The 19,479-nt window shown below is 38.9% G+C and overlaps 1 protein-coding gene across 1 annotated transcript in view; it reads left to right on the top strand.

The window, feature by feature from the left end:
* Positions 1 to 19,479, top strand: part of KIN (Kin17 DNA and RNA binding protein) — a 31,240-nt gene that overhangs the window by 1,603 nt on the left and 10,158 nt on the right. Inside the window, exons 2-9 of the mRNA XM_070408806.1 lie at positions 2,304 to 2,398; positions 4,868 to 4,911; positions 4,994 to 5,116; positions 6,630 to 6,811; positions 7,599 to 7,647; positions 8,585 to 8,642; positions 12,197 to 12,326; positions 18,165 to 18,215. Coding sequence (XP_070264907.1) covers positions 2,304 to 2,398; positions 4,868 to 4,911; positions 4,994 to 5,116; positions 6,630 to 6,811; positions 7,599 to 7,647; positions 8,585 to 8,642; positions 12,197 to 12,326; positions 18,165 to 18,215 — 732 coding nt within the window. The remainder of the gene's footprint in view (positions 1 to 2,303; positions 2,399 to 4,867; positions 4,912 to 4,993; positions 5,117 to 6,629; positions 6,812 to 7,598; positions 7,648 to 8,584; positions 8,643 to 12,196; positions 12,327 to 18,164; positions 18,216 to 19,479) is intronic.

Genomic DNA, 19,479 nt, shown 5'->3' with positions numbered 1-19,479 from the left:
TAATGACACGTATCCACCAGTGTGATATCACACTGAGTGCTTTCACTGCCCTCAAAATCTCTATACTCCAGGTTATTAGGACTTTCAATTCTCCCTAAATACTCAAATTAGAGTAGAACACACTTCCACCCTTTCCTTCCACTCTCCTACTTTTTTTCTTATCATTGACTTGAAGATACTAGGTCAGTCAGTTATCAGAACATTGACACTTTTTGGATATGTTAAATTGTTTCCTTTAATTGTCTTTACCTTCTTTCTCTGACTCTTGTAATTGTTGCTATCTAAAGACTTGATTAGGTTCAGCTGAAACATTTTGGGACAAATACTTGATAGGTGATTCTGTATATTTCATATTGCATCACATAAGGAAGCCCATATGTCTAGTAGTGCTAAGATGATTATGTAAAGATGACAGCCTGTAAAGTAATGTTAGAAAGTAATATTTTCCCTCTTGCAGGAGCATGTAACTAGTAAGGTGATACTTTGGAATCATGACCATATATCTAGTTTTCCTTTCACCTGTGTGTTTTAGTATCTTTGCCTGAGTCAGTTATTTCATTAGGAGTTGCAGAGTGGTTATTTGTCTAATTCTTTCTACATTTGTTATTGGCTGCTACTCATTTGTAAAAATGAGCCTTTCTCATCAGCCAGGGCTATTCAGTTATCTTCAAATGTTATCCTAAAATATAGTTCCAATGGGAAAAGGAAAGTAAATGCTTAATACTTTCCTTGAAGTGGTTCTCAGCCTTCCTAATGCCCTTTAATACAGTTCCTCATGTTGTGGTGATCCCCAACCATAAAGTTATTTTCGTTGCTACTTCATAACTGTAATTTTGCTACTGTTACGAATCAAAATGTAAATATCTGATATGCAGGATGTATTTTCATTGTTCGCGACCCACAGGTTGAGAACCGCTGCTGAGGCATTTGTGGTGGTTCTGGCCTGTTTGCCCCCAGATCTGTTTATTTCTCTTCCCTACCTGGGAGGACAGCCTGGGGGAGGAGAAGTTGACCCTAATAAGTTTCCGCCTCTGTCTTCTGTCTTTCAGTATTGGAAGATTGAGGGGGAGAAAGGTCAGGTCCAGAGTATTCCATTCCTGCCCATCCACTCCCTTGGGTTTTCTTGAAACTACCCTAATCAAGATTTAGTGTTGAAATCAGGACAATGGCAATGGGATTGAGCAGAGGGACTGGATAAGAGTTACTAAGAAAGCTGACTGGGCTCAGTGATTTATGGAATGTAGGATGAAAGAGAAGGACACTAGAATGCTGGCCTTGGTCTTGACTTGGGTGTGATACGTCCTATTCACTGAGGTGGGGGTTACAGGAGGAGAGGCACATTTTTCATTTCTATTACTAGTGAAGAATCAGGTTCAAATGCTAAGTAGAATAGATACAAAGTCCAAATGTATCTATATATGTAAAAGCCTAAGCGACCGTCCAACCATCCGACCGGTAGTTATGACACGCACTGACCACTAGGGGGCAAACACTCAACGCAGGAACTGCCAAGTGATAGCAACTTTGTAGAATGCCCTCTCGCACTCTGGGACCCCTTGGGGATGTCGGACTGCCGGTTTCGGCTTGATCCCCACAGGCCAGGCCAAGGGACCCCACCTGCCAAAGAGACCCCACTCACACTGCAGATGCCCTACAAGCCCCGGCGCTGCACCAGGTGCAGCCAGCAGGGGAGGGACCATGGGAGGTTGGCTCCAGGGAGTGTCCGGCCTATCTGGCCCAGTCCTGCCTGCCACCGTCTAATTAATGTCCTTTCAATGTGCACGAATCCATGCACTGGGCCTCTAGTGTTTTTATAACCATCTGAGCAGATATAGATTAATATGCTTAACATAAGGTTTATGTAATATGCAACAGTGTATTTTGGGTAATAGCCAAAGTACAGAAAAGAGAGTGAAAAATAGTGTCCTTACTGGAAATTAATGACCCATTTTATTTCATTATATTCCTCAAAGCACTTGTATAACACTCTGTGTGCAATAGGTACTCAACAGTAATTTGTTAAATTGACACACACAAAAAATGAAATTCCTATGTTACTGTACGTAGAAGTGTTTCTTACTAATGTTTTCTAAAGCACTATTTTTTTGTCTCTTTAATATTTGGAATTATTCTTTGATTAGCAGGGTTGCAAAACTCAGCTTGGTAATTTGGCTAGTGATTTTATTACTTTTTACAGTTTATCATCAAAGAGCAACTTTTTAGAGTTTAATTAAATACTTCTACTTAGGCCCCATTATGATGACCTAAATCACAATTTAATTACTCCCTTTACATTTTTGTAGAATGGCTTTAAGTGTCATTGTATGTCCGAATCTCATCAGAGACAACTATTGCTGGCTTCAGAAAATCCTCAGCAGTTTATGGATTATTTTTCAGAGTAAGTAACTCAAAGACATTCTTATCTCATAAGCCTCATTCAGTTGGACATTTCATAGATGCTTAATATTTTATGTACGGGAGGCTCTGTTTATCCTTACATATTAACATGATAGCTATATTGTATTTGTACTCAGTTTCTGTCTTCCTTGTACAATTTGTCATAGTATGAAATTATTTTAAAAAATTCCTCACAATTCAGTTTTTCCTTCTTTTCACTTCAAACAAACAAAACTATCTTTTCTTTTAAAGTAAGTGTGGCTAAGAGCACAGCTCTGGAGTCAGATTGCCTGACTTTAAGTCCTTTAAATCCACTCATGAGCTTTGTGACTGGGTGAATTACTTAAGTTTTTCTGGGCTTTAATCTTATCTCTAAAATGGGACTAAAAATAGTACCCTCTTCCAGGTATTGTCTCTTCTTCATAGGGTTTATATGAGGCTATATGAGTAATATTTATAAACTATTTAGAAGAGTACCAGTACTCAATAATATTAGCTATTAATTATTAATAATATTTAGTCTTGCTTCTCTCCATCTCTTTTTTTCTAAAGTTCTAGACCTTTTGATCTTAGGACCATCTTGAATGCCACCTGGGTACTTGTGGTGCACTTCGGGAAATACCATTCTGGCAAGTGCCATCTACACTCAGTGCTTTCCTTGCCACCTCCTTCCTATTCCCTCCATCCACTGTAGCTGCCTTCCGCCTCTGTCAGACTCCTAAAGAGTCACTCGTGCCTTTTTCCATCTTCCTTTTCCCTTATCTTTCTTCAATGGATTAAATCTTAACTCTCAATTGAAACACCTCTCTGATTTACCTTCTTCCTTGGTTTTCCTCCTACCACTCCCTCTGCTCACTTTCTTCATTAACTTCTCTTCCTCTCCCAGCTCCTCAAATGTAGAAGTCCTTCAGGTCCTGCTTGGTTTCTTTTCACCCCGCTCTACAGTCTCCATGAGTTACATTACTCTTCTGTTACCTTTATGATTGGATAAACATAAATTCCTAAGTCTGGATGTTCATTCATAACATCTATCTTGAGTTATAGTTCCTTTGTGTTTTTTTTTTCTGGGCAATTCTAATCTATATTTCTGAGGGCCATCTCAGAGTCAACATTTCTAAAGCTGAACATAGGATTCTCCCCACCACACCTGGTTATCCTTTGCTGGCTAAAAAACGGCCTATGCAGACTGCCAAGCTGCATCCAGCATCCTCTGGAAATACCTTCATGTGGATTCTCCCCTACAATGTCCTTTAAACCTATGTCTTTGTATTCTCACAGTCACAGTAATCATCCTCAGTGTCTCCACCTAAAAGATTTCAGTGACTTCCTCACTGGTTTCCCAACCTGCAACTTCTGTTCCTCTTGCACTAGTACCTGTTCTCTGCCTGTGGTTCACAAACCAGTGCCTGATCAGAATCACCTTGAGGACTTGTGAAGACAGAATGGCAGACCCACACCCACTTTCCGACTCAGTAGATCTGGGATGGGGCTGTAGACATTGCATTTCTGTAACGTGCCCAGGTGCCCAGGTGACGTTGATGCTGTTGGTCTAGGGACCACACTGTGAGAACTATTATTGTGTGCACTCCAACAGCATTATTTTCGAAACCACAGATTGTCACAAATTAGTTAAGTAAATTATTTCATGCTTTTCTATTGTCTGCATAAACCCAACCTCTTTAGCATGACCATCAAGGTACTTCAAAAATTATAGTCCGGCTACTAGGTACATCTTCTCCTTGTTATTCTATTCTACCCTCTCACACTCATTTTTATCTGTCTTCAATGTTAGCGGAATTCGATCATCATTTCTCAAACATGTGAATCTTTCATCTTTCATGTCTCTGTGCCAGCTGGGCATGGCCTTCTCTTCTTCACCTGTAAAAATCCTATTTACACTTCACCACCCATATTACAAATCACCTCTAGGCACCTCTGGGTATCTCCTTTAATTCTTCCTATGACATTTTTTTACATCTCTTTTTCAATTTGACTTTTGTTATGATTGGGTCTGCTAGATTACAATCTAGTTGAAGATTCATGTTTTATTCACCTATGTTTATCTAGCACTTAACACAGTGAGCTCAGTGCAGAGGGACACACTGAGTGCCAGTTTCTTGTGAAATAAGGGCAGTTTTGTTAGCATCAGTAGGAAAGGGTTGTTATGCCACAGTCAATAGTGCTAAGAGACTTCACGAAGGACCCTCCCCAAAAATGTGTAGTCACTTTTGCTGCAACTGTTTTGCCAACACAGAAAGTTTTAACTGAACTGACTTCTAACTTTAATTCTTGAAAGCTGTAATCTTTGGGGATTCTTTCCTTGTTCAGTTTTGAAAGATTCATAACAAATATTCATCAAATGTTTCATACATCATTTGAGAATCAAACTGTACAATGGCTTAAATTTCAGGAAGATAATGTTATATATTTATAGAAGTTATCTTAATGCTTTCCTTTCTTTCTTAATTAGGGAATTCCGAAATGACTTTCTAGAACTTCTCAGGAGACGCTTTGGTAAGCATTTTATGTATTGTGCACAGAAAACTTTCTGGTCTATAACCTGCTCAGGATCAACAGTTTCACATTTTGTTCTTAGGCACTAAGAGAGTTCACAACAACATTGTTTATAATGAGTATATCAGCCACCGAGAGCACATCCACATGAATGCCACTCAGTGGGAAACTCTGACTGACTTTACCAAGTGGCTGGGCAGAGAAGGTAAGAATGAGACATATTTGAATAATAGTTACGTGGCTCCATTTCAGGGAGAGAGAGTGTATGTGTCATAGTTTCTATGTAAATTTATTGGAAAGAGGATGAGTGAGGTAATTTAAAAACTGTGGACCCTGGCTGGTGTGGCTCGGTTGGAATCTCATCCCATTCACCGAAAGGTCGTGGGTTTGATTCCCGGTCAGGGCACATTCCCAGAGTGCAGATTCAATCCCCAGTCAGGGTGCATATGATGTTTCTCTCTCACGTTGATGTTTCTCTCTCTCCTCCCTTCCTCACTCTCTCTCTCTCAAATCAATAAAAACATACAAAAAATTTTAAAACAAATAGAACAAAACAAAAAACTGTGGAGTCCTAGCTGATGTAGCTCAGTTGGTTAGAGCATCGTCCCATACAGTTAAGGGTTGAGGGTTCAATTCCAGTTCCAGGGTTCAATCCGGGTCGAGGGTTCAATTCAGGTCAGGGCAAGTAATGGAGGCAACTAATATTTCTCTCTCACATCGATGTTTCTCTCTCTCTTTTCCTTTTTCTCTAGAATCAATGAAAGACATATCCTTGGGTGAGGATTAAAAAACAAAATGGGGAGAGGAGCATAATATTCCAGGGTTGATTTTGTGTAGTACAATTAAATGTAAATGTCTGGAATCGCTCTTTTGACAGTGCCAAGTTTATCACTGAAGCAACTTCTCATTTATTTTATTTTACTTTTTAAAATATATTTTATTGATTTTTTTTTACAGACAGGAAGGGAGAGGGATAGAGAATCAGAAACATCGATGAGAGAGAAACATCGATTAGCTGCCTCCTGCACATCCCCTACTGGGGATGTGCCCGCAACCAAGGTACATGCCCTTGACCGTAATCGAACCTGGGACCCTTCAGTCCGAAGGCCGACGCTCTATCCACTGAGCCAAACCGGTTAGGGCAGCAACTTCTCATTTAGATTAAGTATCATTATCAATCCTCTTCCATTTTTGCCCCCATATTCATTTCACTTTAAGAAACTTCTTACCCCTCTTAAGGAGATTTTTAAAATGTATTGCTTTATTCATTTTTAATCTTATAGGATGAAAAGTTGGGGAGAAGAAAAGAGAAGGAAATTTTTGTGTCAGTGTACTACTTATTCAATGTTTTACTTATTCAGTGTGCTGTTTTATTCCATTTTAGGGGAATAATTTCTACTTAGTTACATTAGCAAAATATCATGTACGCATTGGTTGTTAGACACACACAGTTGATTAATTACCAAGCAAGATAATACTTCTTTCATGTGTTTTCCTTGTTAAAATATGTTTCCTCAACCTTGGTGGCTAAAAATCAGAATAGTAATTTTTATGTTCAAAGACAGAGACTATTCCTGTTAACTATAAATATGGAAAATTCATGTACTACATGAATTTCTATATTTGAATGAAGTGTAAAGAATGCAAAGATAGAACATTTATATTTACCTTCAGCTTTGATTATGTACAAATTTATGATGTCTGTGTGTTTTTTTAAGGCTTGTGCAAAGTGGATGAGACACCTAAAGGCTGGTATATTCAGTATATAGACAGGGACCCGGAAACTATCCGCCGGCAACTGGAACTAGAGAAAAAGAAGAAGCAGGACCTTGATGATGAAGAAAAAACTGCTAAATTTATTGAAGAACAAGTGAGAAGAGGTCTGGAAGGGAAAGAACAGGTGGGCACAATATTATTGGGAGAGGCAATTGAAAGACAGCCAAAGAAGCAAAATTGCTTGTTTTGTTAAGTATTTTGTTAAGTATTGAATTGAGTTTTGTAGGTATTGTGCCTTAACTAGGAGGAGAAAGAGCATGGCTGAGTGTAAAAGCCCAGGTTTTGGAGTTGAGACAAACCTGGATCAATTCCTGACTTACTGACTTCACAATCTTAAGTAATTGTATAATCTTCTAAACCTCAGTGTTTGTAGCTCTCAAGAGAGGCAATAGTTAAGGAGAAAGAAATAAGCAGATAATTTCTCCTGGTTGTAATTAATGCAGGGCTGGAGATAAACTGCGGGAGAGTAGGGGGCCAGAGCTTGCTCCAGCCTGGGGAGGACATAAAATATTTGAGGGTAGACACAATTCCTGGGTTGAGAAGTCTTAAGTAATGGGCAACACCCGAGTAAATGGGGGAGGGAGGGCAGGCATGGTGATGGTTCAGGGGTTAAAATAAGTAGATGAACGCATTGATTTCAAAAATATTTATTGAGTACCGCCTATGTGCCAGGCACTCTTCTAGGCATGGGGTATACAACAGAGAACAAAAGATAAAAAAATCCTATAAAATAATTCTCAATTGGAGAATATTTACAATACATATAATTTCTTAATTAGGATCTTAATCATGTTAGAGTTGTGTCTTAGAGCTACATTGCAGCATAGGTAGCAAGTACTAATACAGGAGTATTGAATATTGATAGTAAATGCTCTGTAAACCAACCTTCAAATTTTTTTTTTCTCCCCAAGGAAGCCCCTGTTTTTACAGAATTAAGCAGAGAAAATGATGAAGAGAAAGGTAATCTTACTTCTTTTTCTTTTATTAATGTGGATGCTTTTGTATTGGTTCTGCTAAAAGTTGGCATGTTTGGAAGCAAGATGCAATCTGTCAGGATTGCGTTGTTCTCATCGATAAAATAAAAAGGAATTGCTGATGAATTGGGTGGGATGCCCTCAGCTACAAATAAAAACAAAACTGGCAAATAACAAATTAGCCTAAACAATAAGGAACTATTTTGCCATGCCAAGAGTTCCAGGTAGGGTAGTTCAGGATGCTGAACTACCAGCAGCTGGACACGAGGTGGCTGCTGGCACTTCCAGCCGTCATGTGCGGACTCAGCATTGTCCCGAGGATGACAGACAGAGCATCTCTCCAGGAGTTCCTTAGGAGCAGATACTCCTCCCGCCAGTGGACTTCTTTTTGATGTCATTGGTCACATGTCCACCTCAAGAACAGTCACGGGGAAGGGAATGGGACTGTTTTGATTTATTTAGAACAAAAGAACCTTACTAATCACCCCGCAAGGGTCCCACCTTGTAATCCTGATGCCTTGGGCATTACGTTTTCAGCTAATTCAGGTATGAATTTTGGGAGATACAAACATTCAGATCATTGCAGCCTTTGAGCCATGTTTGAGAGGTATGGGCGCCTAAACAAAATTGAATTTCTATTAGTGAGGGGTGTGGGGGCAGAGGAGTAGAAAGGCAGTGCAGACTGTCTGCTACAGCGCTCGATCACGAAGGTCTTTCCCAGCCCTGTGAGCATCCATCCAGCATGTTATACAGGAATTTATGACCTCTGGATGGGAGCATTCCAGCTCTCATTTATTCAAAATGCCCATGGAAAACAACGAAAACAAAATGCCCGTGAATTTATATGTGGATATATGTGGCATCTTATCTGATCATTTTTATTATCATTTTCCTGAAATATGGAATACCAATTTTTCTCCTAGTGGCATTTAATTTGAATAAAGGAGCAAGTAGTTCGACAGCAACATCTTCCAAGTCAAGGTGAGCTGCATGAACAGGTATCTTATAAATTGAGAATTTCTGTGAAATATTGATGACTGCAATTTAAAAGCTGCAGTATTAAAAAAAAAGTAAAACTGCAGTATTGTGAATTATTTTTGTCTGGTTGTACTTTTTGTTTTTTGTTTGACGGTTGGGGTGTGTGTGTGTGTGTGTGTGTGTGTGTGTGTGTTGGGGGGATTAGCAGCTGTTTTTTGTTTTTTTTTCTTACTTGCCTGTCATAAGATGACTGTCTTTTGAGGAAAGGGTTCTTTTGACTAAAGGCTTCACATGGATAAACTATTACTTCTCCATGCATCCTCCCCCACTTAATGGTTCCTCTGCTACTGCAGTATTGTTTATTTTTCTCTCATAGTCCACTTAGCAAGTTTAAATGTTACCAAGGGTATACATTTTTTGCTTTACCTGCTGCATTACAATTTTCTGAAAATAGAGGCTAAGTTATTGAGCCATCTCCCTGGTACCACCACCTAGTACTGTATAACTGCCCTAGTGGTCACTCAGTAAGAGTTGCCTTCTCTTCTAAATGGCATAGTACAGGCAGGAGTCCACAAACTTTTCTGCAAAGGGCCACATAGTGAATACTTTAGTCACTGTTGGTCATATATGTCTTTGCCACAACCATTTAACTCTGCTGTCAAACATAGGCAGTATGTAAACAATTGAGAATGCTGTGTTCCAGTAACATCGTATTTGTAAAAGTAGGCTGCAGGCTGGATTTGGTCCTCAGGCTGTAGTTTGCCAAACTCTGATATAGCGTGTAGTCAGGTACTTCTCACTTTTTAAAAAAAATATATATTTTACTGATTTTTTTACAGAGAGGAAGGGAGAGGGATAGAGAGTTAGAAACATCGATGAGAGAGAAACATCGATTAGCTGCCTCCTGCACACCCCCTCCTGGGGATGTGCCCGCAACCAAGGTACATGCCCTTGACCGAAATTGAACCTGGGACCCTTCAGTCCGCAGGCCAACACTCTATCCACTGAGCCAAACTGGTTAAGGCCTTCTCACTTTTCATATTCTTTTCTAGTTATATATTCTTTTACCAAATACCACTATTTGTGATATGCAATGCATTCAGTTTGGTTAAAGAGGTTAATAAGCTAAATATAAGAGAAGATGTTCAGGAAGGTACCAGGATATATGTGGAGTTAGTTTTAAACTGTATTTTACATGTTGTGTTTTTAAGGCTCTCAGTCTTTTGGGGGAAGAGTGGCGTTAATTTATAGGCTAGTGCCTACTTGGCATGAGTAAAGTGGCTAGGAGAATTGAGGGAAATGGACTGGCTGAGTCAGCAATGTACACCTGCTTCAGAATGGCTTGCCAAATGTCTTAGCTTTAATCAAAATATTTCAGAATTAACACCTGCATTAGGTATCATGAAGAAGTTGGTTGAGTTCTGTATATGATACATCTGAAAATTCTTTTTAAAATATTGATATGACCTGGAAGAAAGACTTGAATATATCATAACATACATGTCACGTGGTTTTGGACCCTTCTGTATTTTTCTCCATTCTCGTTTATTATTTGTTATACCTAAGTGTAGATGAAGGTAAAGGTTGATCCCAGTGGTGCCCAAATTCATCACCCTTATATTAGTTTTCTATGACTGTGGTAATAAATTACCACAAACTAGGTGGCTTGAAACAGTGGAAATCTCTTTTCTCTGAAGGTCAGAATTCTGAAATCAAGGTATCTGCAGGGCTGTGCTCCCCCAGGTGCCCTGGAGGGGAATCAGCTTCTGGTGGCTACTTTTGTTCTTTGGCTTGTGGCTTCATCCCTCTTGTCTTCATGACCAGAGTCTTTAAATTTCTCTTTGCTTTATCTTCATGTCACCTTCTGGGTGTGTGAGAGATCTTCCTCTGTTTCCCTCTTAAAAGAATGTTCTAATGCTGTCTTTAAATGCTTTAAATTTTTTAAAAATAAAACAAATGATGGGAAATAATTCTATTATACTTTTTAGCCATCACACTTATTATCTCCACCATAGCTTTGTGCAAATATTTATCTGTTTCATCTTTTGTAAATAGGACATATTAAAGAATTAGACTGGTAAGATTCATTTAGTCAGCAAAACTTAATTGAGCACCTATCTTATATGAGTCACATCATAGTTACTGCTGCATTACAGGGGGGAAAATTTATACATATGGTTCCTCCCTACTATGAACGAGGGGTCATATGTACAAATGATTATAATACATGGTGGAGTGGGATGTATACCATAAAGTGCTATGGCATTTCAAAAAATGACAATTCAGGAAACCTCATGAATAATGGATCTCAAAGAATTTTAACAAATGGAGAAAAATGAAGAGATTATTGTTGGTATAAGAGAGGCATGTGAAAATTTGCAAAGGCATGCATGGCTCAGTTAATAGCAAATTGTTTACAATGGCCAGTGAGCATAAAAGGCAGAGCTAGTACTCTGGAGTCAGTGATGACAATTTTATATCAGCATTAAAAAAAATTAGAATTTACACTGTCAACTAGGAGGTCAGGCAATAAAAAAAAATATTTAAGTGACGTGTTAAGACCTTTGCTTTAAAAAATAGAGCTGACAATAATGTGTTAGACTTCTAGCAGTCATTTTACAAACATTTAATCCTTGCAATTGAGCTCAGAGTTGGGTCACATTATTATCCCCATTTATAGATGAGGAACAGGCTTAGAAAAGTTCATTACTCAAAGTTCTAGGAGTAATAGCCTCAAACCCTGATCTGCCTAACACTGAAGCCAGTGCTGTCATCACTCTGCTATTTTGGTTATATTGACAATTGCTGAAGGGGTGAGGAGAAGGTAGCAGGAGATAAAGACAGGAAAGGGTTACATGTTCTCCTGGTGCCTAGTCCTGTAAGGGATGCAGATGACTCCTTCATTGCTTCCACTGATCTGTTATAAATGAACTAGAGGCCCGATGCATGAAATCTGTGCACGGGGGGGGGGGGGGGGGGGGGTTCCCCCCTCAGCCCAGCCTGCACCCTCTCAGGGATCCCTCTTACAATCCAGGACCACTGGCTCCTAACTGCTCACCTGCCTGCCTGCCTAATCGCCCCTAACTGGCACCCCTGCCACCCTTAACCTCCTCTGCCTGCCAACCTGATTGCCCCTAACTGCCCCCGCCCCCCTGCTGGCCTGGTCGCCCCCCAACTGCCCCCGCTGCCAGCCTGGTCACCCCTCACTGCCCCCCTCTGCTGGCCTGGTCATCCCTCACTGCCCTCCCTGCCTGCCTGGTTGCCCCATGCAGCCTGCTGTTCGGTCGTTTGGTCGTCCCTCACTAACCCCCCTGCCATCCTGGTCGCCGCTCACAGCCTGCTGTTCAGTTGTTTGGTCTTCCCTCACTAACCCCCCTGCCGGCCTTTTCGCCCCACTCAGCCTGTTCGGCTGTCCGTTTGGTTGTTTTGGATGTGACGGCCCCTGGCTCTTTATATATAGAGATTATGTAACAGATTTCTTCTGTTATTTATTCTGCACATTCTAAAGTCTTTCTCTGTGTATAGATTTTGTTAACAAGCACGGTTCTTCTTGTCAGTTCTTTGGGACCAAGTGCATTGAAGGTAATAGAGGCCACAGCATCAGTGAAACGGAAAGAACCTTCCCATAGCTCAGCTCAATCAAAAGAAAAGAAGAAAAAGAAGTCTGCACTGGATGAAATCATGGAGGTACAGTTGATGAACTGCTCGTTCACTCTCTAAAATATATATTTTATTGATTTTTTACAGAGAGGAAGGGAGAGGGATAGAGAGTTAGAAACATCGTTGAGAGAGAAACATTGATTAGCTGCCTCCTGCACACCCCCTACAGGGGATGTGCCCGCAACCAAGGTACATGCCCTTGACCGGAATTGAACCCGGGACCCTTCAGTCCGCAGGCCGACGCTCTATCGGATAGAGTCTATCCACTGAGCCAAACTGGTTAGAGCCCATTCACTCTTTAGCATTAGAGGAATGATGCAGTTTAAATCAAGGAAACTTAAATAGTTTCACCGTTGTTAGATTACTATAAAGTTAAAAAATGTGCACATGCTAGGTTAGGAAAAAGAGCCTAGATGCAGTTTCACTGGAATAGAATTAGAACTCCCCACAAGGTTTAGTTTCTTGTTGCAAGTGATGTCTTCAGAACTTGCCATGCAACTATGGTCCGTGGAATTCAAAGAGAAGGACTTCAGTGGTAATGGAAGCTAGACGTGAAAGCTGTGTTTCCCTTCTGTGGCTGTGAAATTGGCATCCTCCAGGGATTCTCCCACCAACCTTTGCTCTCCTGTTGTCTTAACTTCCACTTGTTGCCTATTAGCAAGGAAAAAGCTGTGACATACCTACTTTTAATTTGATTTAACCTGATGGCTAAGTTTATGTGATGAGCCATTGAAAACTTAACACTATCTGGATCTAGGGCCATACTTTTTACCTGGCTTCTAGAGCAATTCTGAAGAAAGTTCTTAATATACTCCTAAATATTCCTTTTTCCCTTCTAACACATAACCTTACCTTCTCAATAAATGTATGAAATAAGTGGAAAAAGAAGGGAAATAAAAAGAATAAATGGATACAAGAAGCAGATTTTTTCCTTCCTGTAATATCATTTCCTCTAGGCTCTCCATCCCTTTTCTTCATTTATGAAGGTCTAGGAGGTTACTCTTGGGTCTTCCCTGTTACTGAGTCCTCACACAATGAGGAGCAGTCTGAAAAGCTTAAAGTATAGCATAAGATGTGTACACTCAGATGTTATCATTCCATCATTCAACAAATATTGAGTTGCTGTTCACTAGCTAGGCATTATGTGAAGTCATGGGTCTGTAGAATAGGGATAAAAACCCAGTATCTGTGTGTCATCGAGCTTTCATTCTAGTGAGGGAGATATTCCATGAACAAGTGAGCAATAAATAAGTAATTATGTACAAAATACTAAGTCCTGAGGAGGTCTGAGCGGCAAGAGTGGGGAGAGAGCTTGTGCTATGGCAGGAAAGAGCTCTAAGTCAGTCATGGGAAGAAACATCCCACATGGCTGCAGCTTGTGAACACAAGAGTAGTAGTCTTTGAGGTTAGAGAGAGAGGTAGTGGGGACATCAGAGAAGTCGTATAGGCTATGACAGAGAATTTTTAAATTTAATTCAAAGGAAAAATAGAAAGCCAGATCTGCCTGCTTTGAATATAATACATGCTAAATTTAGAATATTTTTTGTTTAAATTGGAAACTTGGAGGAATTGAAATGAGGTTCATAATCAACCAAAGAAAACATTATTCAGTCCACTGAAAGTTGGTACTTAGGATTCTAACTTTAAGCAGTTGAGAAAGAAAAGGGCATGATATACTAGTAAAGCCATAATGGCCGGTAGGCCTTTTGTTCTTACTTTTTTTTTTTTTAACTCTTTATTGTTTAAAGTATTATATAAGTCTCCTTTTTCCCCCATTGACCTCTTCCCAGCCGCCCCCACTCCCCCAGTACATGCCCTCTCCCCCTGACCCCCTGTCCTTTCCCGCCCCCCCCTCCCTCACACAGTCTGTGTCCGTTGGCTATGCTCATATGCGTGCATACAAGTCCTTTGGTTGATCTCTTAGCCCCTCAACCCCCACCTTTCCTCATAGGTTGGACAGTCTGTTCGATGCTTCAATGACTCTGGTTCTGTTTTTGCTCATCAGTTTATGTTGTTCATTATATTCCACTAATGAGTGTGATCATATGATATTTATCTTTCTTTGACTGACTTATTTCACTTAGCATAATGCTTTCCAGTTTCATCCATGGTGTCGCAAATGGTAAGAACTCCTTCTTTTTTATAGCAGCATACTATTCCATTGTGTAGATGTACCACAGTTTTCTAATCCACTCATCTGCTGATGGGCACTTAGGCTGTTTCCAAATCTTAGCTATGGAATTGTGCTGCTATGAACATAGGGGTGCATATATCTGTTCTGATTGGTGTTTCTGTTTTCTTGGGATATATTCCTAGAAGTGGGATGACTGGGTCAAATGGAAGTTCCATTTTTAATTTTTTGAGGAAATGCCATACTGTTCTCCACAGTGGCTGCACCAGTCTGCATTCCCACCAGCAGTATAAGAGGGTTCCTTTTTCTCCACATCCTCTCCAGCACTTGTTTGTTGATTTGTTGATGATAGCCATTCTGACTGGTGTGAGATGGTACCTTGGTTTGATTTGCATCTCTCAGATGATTAGTGACTTTGAGCATGTTTTCATATGTCTCTTGTCCTTCTGTATTGTCCTCTTTTGAAAGGTGTCTATTTAGGCCCTTTGCCCATTTTTTGATTGGATTGTTTATCTTCCTTTTGTTAAGTTGTAGGAGTTCCTCTAAATTTTGGAGATTAAACCCTTATCTGAGATAACATTGGCAAATGTGTTCTCCCATGCAGTGAGCTTTCTTGTTGTTTTGTTGATGGTTTCATTTGCTGTGCAGAGGCCTTTTATTTTGATGTAGTCCCATTTGTTTATTTTCTCCTTAATTTCCGTTGCCCTAGGAGCTGTGTCAGTAAAGATATTGCTACAACATATGTTTGCTATTTTGCTACCCATGGCTTCTTCTAAGATTTTTATGGTTTCCCATCTTGAGTTTTATGGTTACCCATTTTGAGTTTATTTTTGTGTATGGTGTAAGTTGGTGGTCTAGTTTCATTTTTTTTGCATGTATCTGTCCAATTTTCCCAACACCATTTATTGAAGAGACTGTCTTGACTCTATTATATGCTCTTGCCTCCTTTGTCAAATATTAATTGAGCATAATGGCTTGGGTCGATTTCTGGGTTCTCTGTTCTCTTCCATTGGTCTATATATCTGTTCTTGTGCCAGTACCAGGCAGTCTTGAGAACAGTGGCTTTGTAGTATTGCTTGATATCTGGTATTATGATCCCTCCAACTTTGTTCTTCTTTCTCAAGATTGCTGCACTATTCAGGGTCTTTTTTAACTCCATATGAATTTTTGGAGAGTTTGTTCTAGGTCTTTGAAACATGCCGTTGGTATTTTAATGGGGATTGCATTGAATCTATAGATTGCTTTGGGTAGTATGGACATTTTAATGATGCTGACTCTACCAATCCATGAACATGATATATTCTTCCATTTGTTTATATCTTCCTCTATCGCTTTTTTCAGCATCCTGTAATTTTCTGAGTACAGGTCCTTTACCTCCTTCGTTAAATTTATTCCTAGTTGCAATGGTAAATGGGATTTTTTTTAGTTTCTCTTCCTGTGAGTTCATTATTGGTGTATAAAAAAAGACATAGATTTCTGGGTGTTAATTTGTATCCTGCTACATTGCCGAATTCATTTGTTAAGTCTAGTAGTTTTTTGGTGGAGTCTTTGGAGTTTTTTATGTACAATATCATGTCATCTGCGAATAATGACAATTTTACTTCTTTTTCCAATTTGGATGCCTTTTATTTCTTCTTGTCTGATCGCAATGGCTAATACTTCCAGTACTATGTCGAACAGGAGTGGTGAAAGCGGGCATCCCTGTCTTGTTCCTGTTCTTAGGGGAAATGGTTTTAGTTTTCGCCAATTGAGTATGATGTTGGCTGTGGGTTTGTCATATAAGACTTTTGTTATATTGAGGTATGATCCCTTTATTCCCACTTTGCTGAGAGTTTTTATCAGGAAAGGGTGCTGGATCTTGTCAAGTGCCTTTTCTGCATCAATTGATATGGTTATGTGATTTTTGTCTCTCAATTTATTTATGTGATATATCACGTTTATTGATTTCTGGATATTGTACCAGCCTTGCATCCCTGGAATAAATCCCACTTGGTCATGGTGTATGATCTTTCTAATGTACCAGTAATGCTGGATCTGATTTGCTAAAATTTTGTTGAGGATTTTAGCATCTATCTTCATCAGGGATATTGGCCTGTAATTCTCTTTCTCTGTAGTGTTTTTATCTGGTTTTGGAATTAGGGTAATGCTGGCTTCATAGAAAGAACTAGGAAGTGTGCCTTCCTCTTGAATTTTTTGGTATAGTCTGAGTAGGATAGGTTTTAGTTCTTCTTTGAATATTTGGTAAAACTCCCCTGTGAAGCTGCCTGGCTCTGGGCTTTTGTTTGCTGGGAGTTTTTTGATGACTACTTCAATTTCCTCCTTAGTTATTAGCCTGTTGAGATTTTTTTATTCTTCTTGATTGAGTTTTGGAAGGACACTGCTTTCACTGTGTCCCATAGGTTTTGGATTGTTGTGTTTTCATTGTCATTCGTTTCCAGGATGTTTTTAATTTCTTCTTTGATCTATTTGGTAACCCAATCATTGTTTAATAGCATGCTATTCAGCCTCCAAGTGTTTGAATTTTTTTGTGTGTGGTTTTTTTTTTTTTTTGTAGTTGATTTCTAATATTATGCTATTGTGGTCTGAGAAGATGCTTGATATGATTTCAATCTTCTTAAATTTGGAGAGACTTTGCCTGTGATCCAATATGTGGTCTATCTTTGAAAATATCCCATGTACACTTAAGAAGCATGTATATTCTGTAGCTTTGGGTGAAATGTTCTGAAGATGTCAATTAAATCCATCTAATCTAGTGAGTCACTTAGGATTGCTGTTTCTTTACTGATTTTTTTGTCTAGAGGATTTATCTAGTGATGTCAGTGGGGTATTAAAGTCCCCTACTATGATTGTATCGCTGTCGATCTCTCCCTTGTTACCTTCCAGAAGTTTTTTTTATGGATTTGGGTGCTCCTGCATTGGGTGCATATATATTTACCAGAGTCATATCCTCTTGTTGTATTAATCCCTTAAGTATTATGAAGTAGGCCTTTTGTTCTTTCCATCACCCTTTGATGTACATCTCTCTTGATTGTATGTTTCTTTCCCTCCATTTACAAGCTTTATTATCATTATCAAACAGAGAAGCTCCTTTTTATTGTAAGACTGTGTACCTAACCGTGCTGTGTTAAATTGGTCTATAAGTGTTGTTTTTGCCACATGAAAACATTGCCTGTTTTCTAGTTCATGACAGTCACATGGGAGGAAGCAGGGGGAGGGCAGTACTGTAGCGCTGTCAGGTTGCCTTCAATATTGCCTGAGCAGAGGTTGCTTGTGTTTATTTTCTTGGTCAGTTGGGAGCTTTATGACATATTATTTTTAAACCAAGGATTTTTGGTTTTTTTATATATATTTTTATTGATTTCAGAGAGGAAGTAAGAGGGAGAGAGAGATAGAAACATCAATGATGAGAGAGAATCATCGATTGGCTGCCTCCTGCACGCCCCCACTGGGGATCGAGCCCACAACCCGGGCACGTGCCCCTGACTCTGGAATCAAACCTGGGACCCCTCAGTCCGCAGGCTGACGCTCCATCCACCGAGCCAAACCGGCCAGGGCTAAACCAAGTTTTTTAAAAAGATCAAAACTAATTGTAAAAACATGTTACATGCAAATTACATTATTGATCTTCTGAGAAGTATGTGTTTTCTGTTGTTCTTTTGCTAAATAGAATGTTATTCATACAAATTGAGGATTTTAAAGAGATTTTTTAAATAATTGTCTTGTGTGTTCTACAGATTGAAGAGGAAAAGAAAAGAGCTGCCCGAACAGACTACTGGCTACAACCTGTACGTATTCAATTGGAGTGTCTTAAGTTCTAAATGTAATTTCAAGTGAATGATTTAAGTAGTATTTGGTATAAATGACTAAATTTCTCAACTGTATATAAACTACATAGATAGATATAACTTCAGTAAGTTTTGTTTCTATTTGATCTTTAATTATTGGTTGCACCTGTATTGGAGGGTTACTTCATTGTTTATTAGGCTGGTAATATTCCTTGAGTTTAATGCTAAACTTGTTTATGGCACCTTGAATTTAAGCCTGCAATTATTTTCCATTTTTTGCCGTAAGACGAAAGATTGTAGTTTCAGAAATGGAATTAAATAGAATTGTAAATGCAAAAGTACTTGTTTTCAACTTACATCTTATTGAACTTAGGGTACCCATTTATGTACTTTATACAAAAACAAAAAGGTTTTAATTTTACAAGGAAATATTTGTATTTTGTTGCTTACTTATTATTGCTTATTATTTTAAGATAATTTTATAACAATTTGTAAACATTTGAATAATTTTTAAATTATTATTGATTGATGCTCTGTTTTCAACTTACTGAGATGTGGAGTTCCCATAAAACCTTCAGAGTGCCTTCATTATTCTTAAAGAAGTTGGTTTGGTCAATAACAGGAGAGTGAAAAGTACTGTGCTATTTAGAGAATTTCTGATTTGAAAAATGAGAGTAGTAATAACCTCAGAGGTCAAGAAGTTCAAAGTTCTGATTCAAATCTTCATAGTCATTGTCTCACTAGCTTGGAAATAATTTAGCTTCCATGATTTACTTTATATTTGTATATAATGGGAAACATTTCTACCTTAGGATCACATGACAGATGATGAAATAAGTTAATACAAAAATACTGTTAAATATAAAATACTTATTTTAGATAAATTATTTTAGTTAATTCTCATATAAGCCCTATAAGGTAATTATTGTTATTCCAATTTTGTAGGTGAGGAAACTGAGGCATAAAGTATTTGAGTAATTTTCCTCAGGGTCATTTAGGAAGTGGTGAGCCAGGATTTTCCTGGCAATCTGATTCAGTGGGTTGTATTCTCAACTAGTAAATAGTACTGCTTCCTGGAAAACTTTAGTCACCCTGACTTTGTCTCTGAGTAGAATTTGGGTCAAGATTATTAGTAAAGGAAGGACATGTAGGGAAGAGACCATCCATAAATTATATTAGTTTCCCCTGTTAAAGTAGCTAGCATTTGAACATTTATGAAAATGTAATCAAGAATTGTGATTAAATGCCCTTGCTGGTTTGGCTC

Source organism: Myotis yumanensis, unplaced genomic scaffold (genome assembly GCF_028538775.1).
Source record: "Myotis yumanensis isolate MYYU_CA2020_CCGP unplaced genomic scaffold, mMyoYum1.0.hap1 SCAF_1, whole genome shotgun sequence".
Classification (NCBI taxonomy): domain Eukaryota; kingdom Metazoa; phylum Chordata; class Mammalia; order Chiroptera; family Vespertilionidae; genus Myotis; species Myotis yumanensis.
The sequence above is the reverse complement of the archived record's forward strand: the minus strand, read 5'-3'. Positions and strand labels throughout refer to the sequence as shown.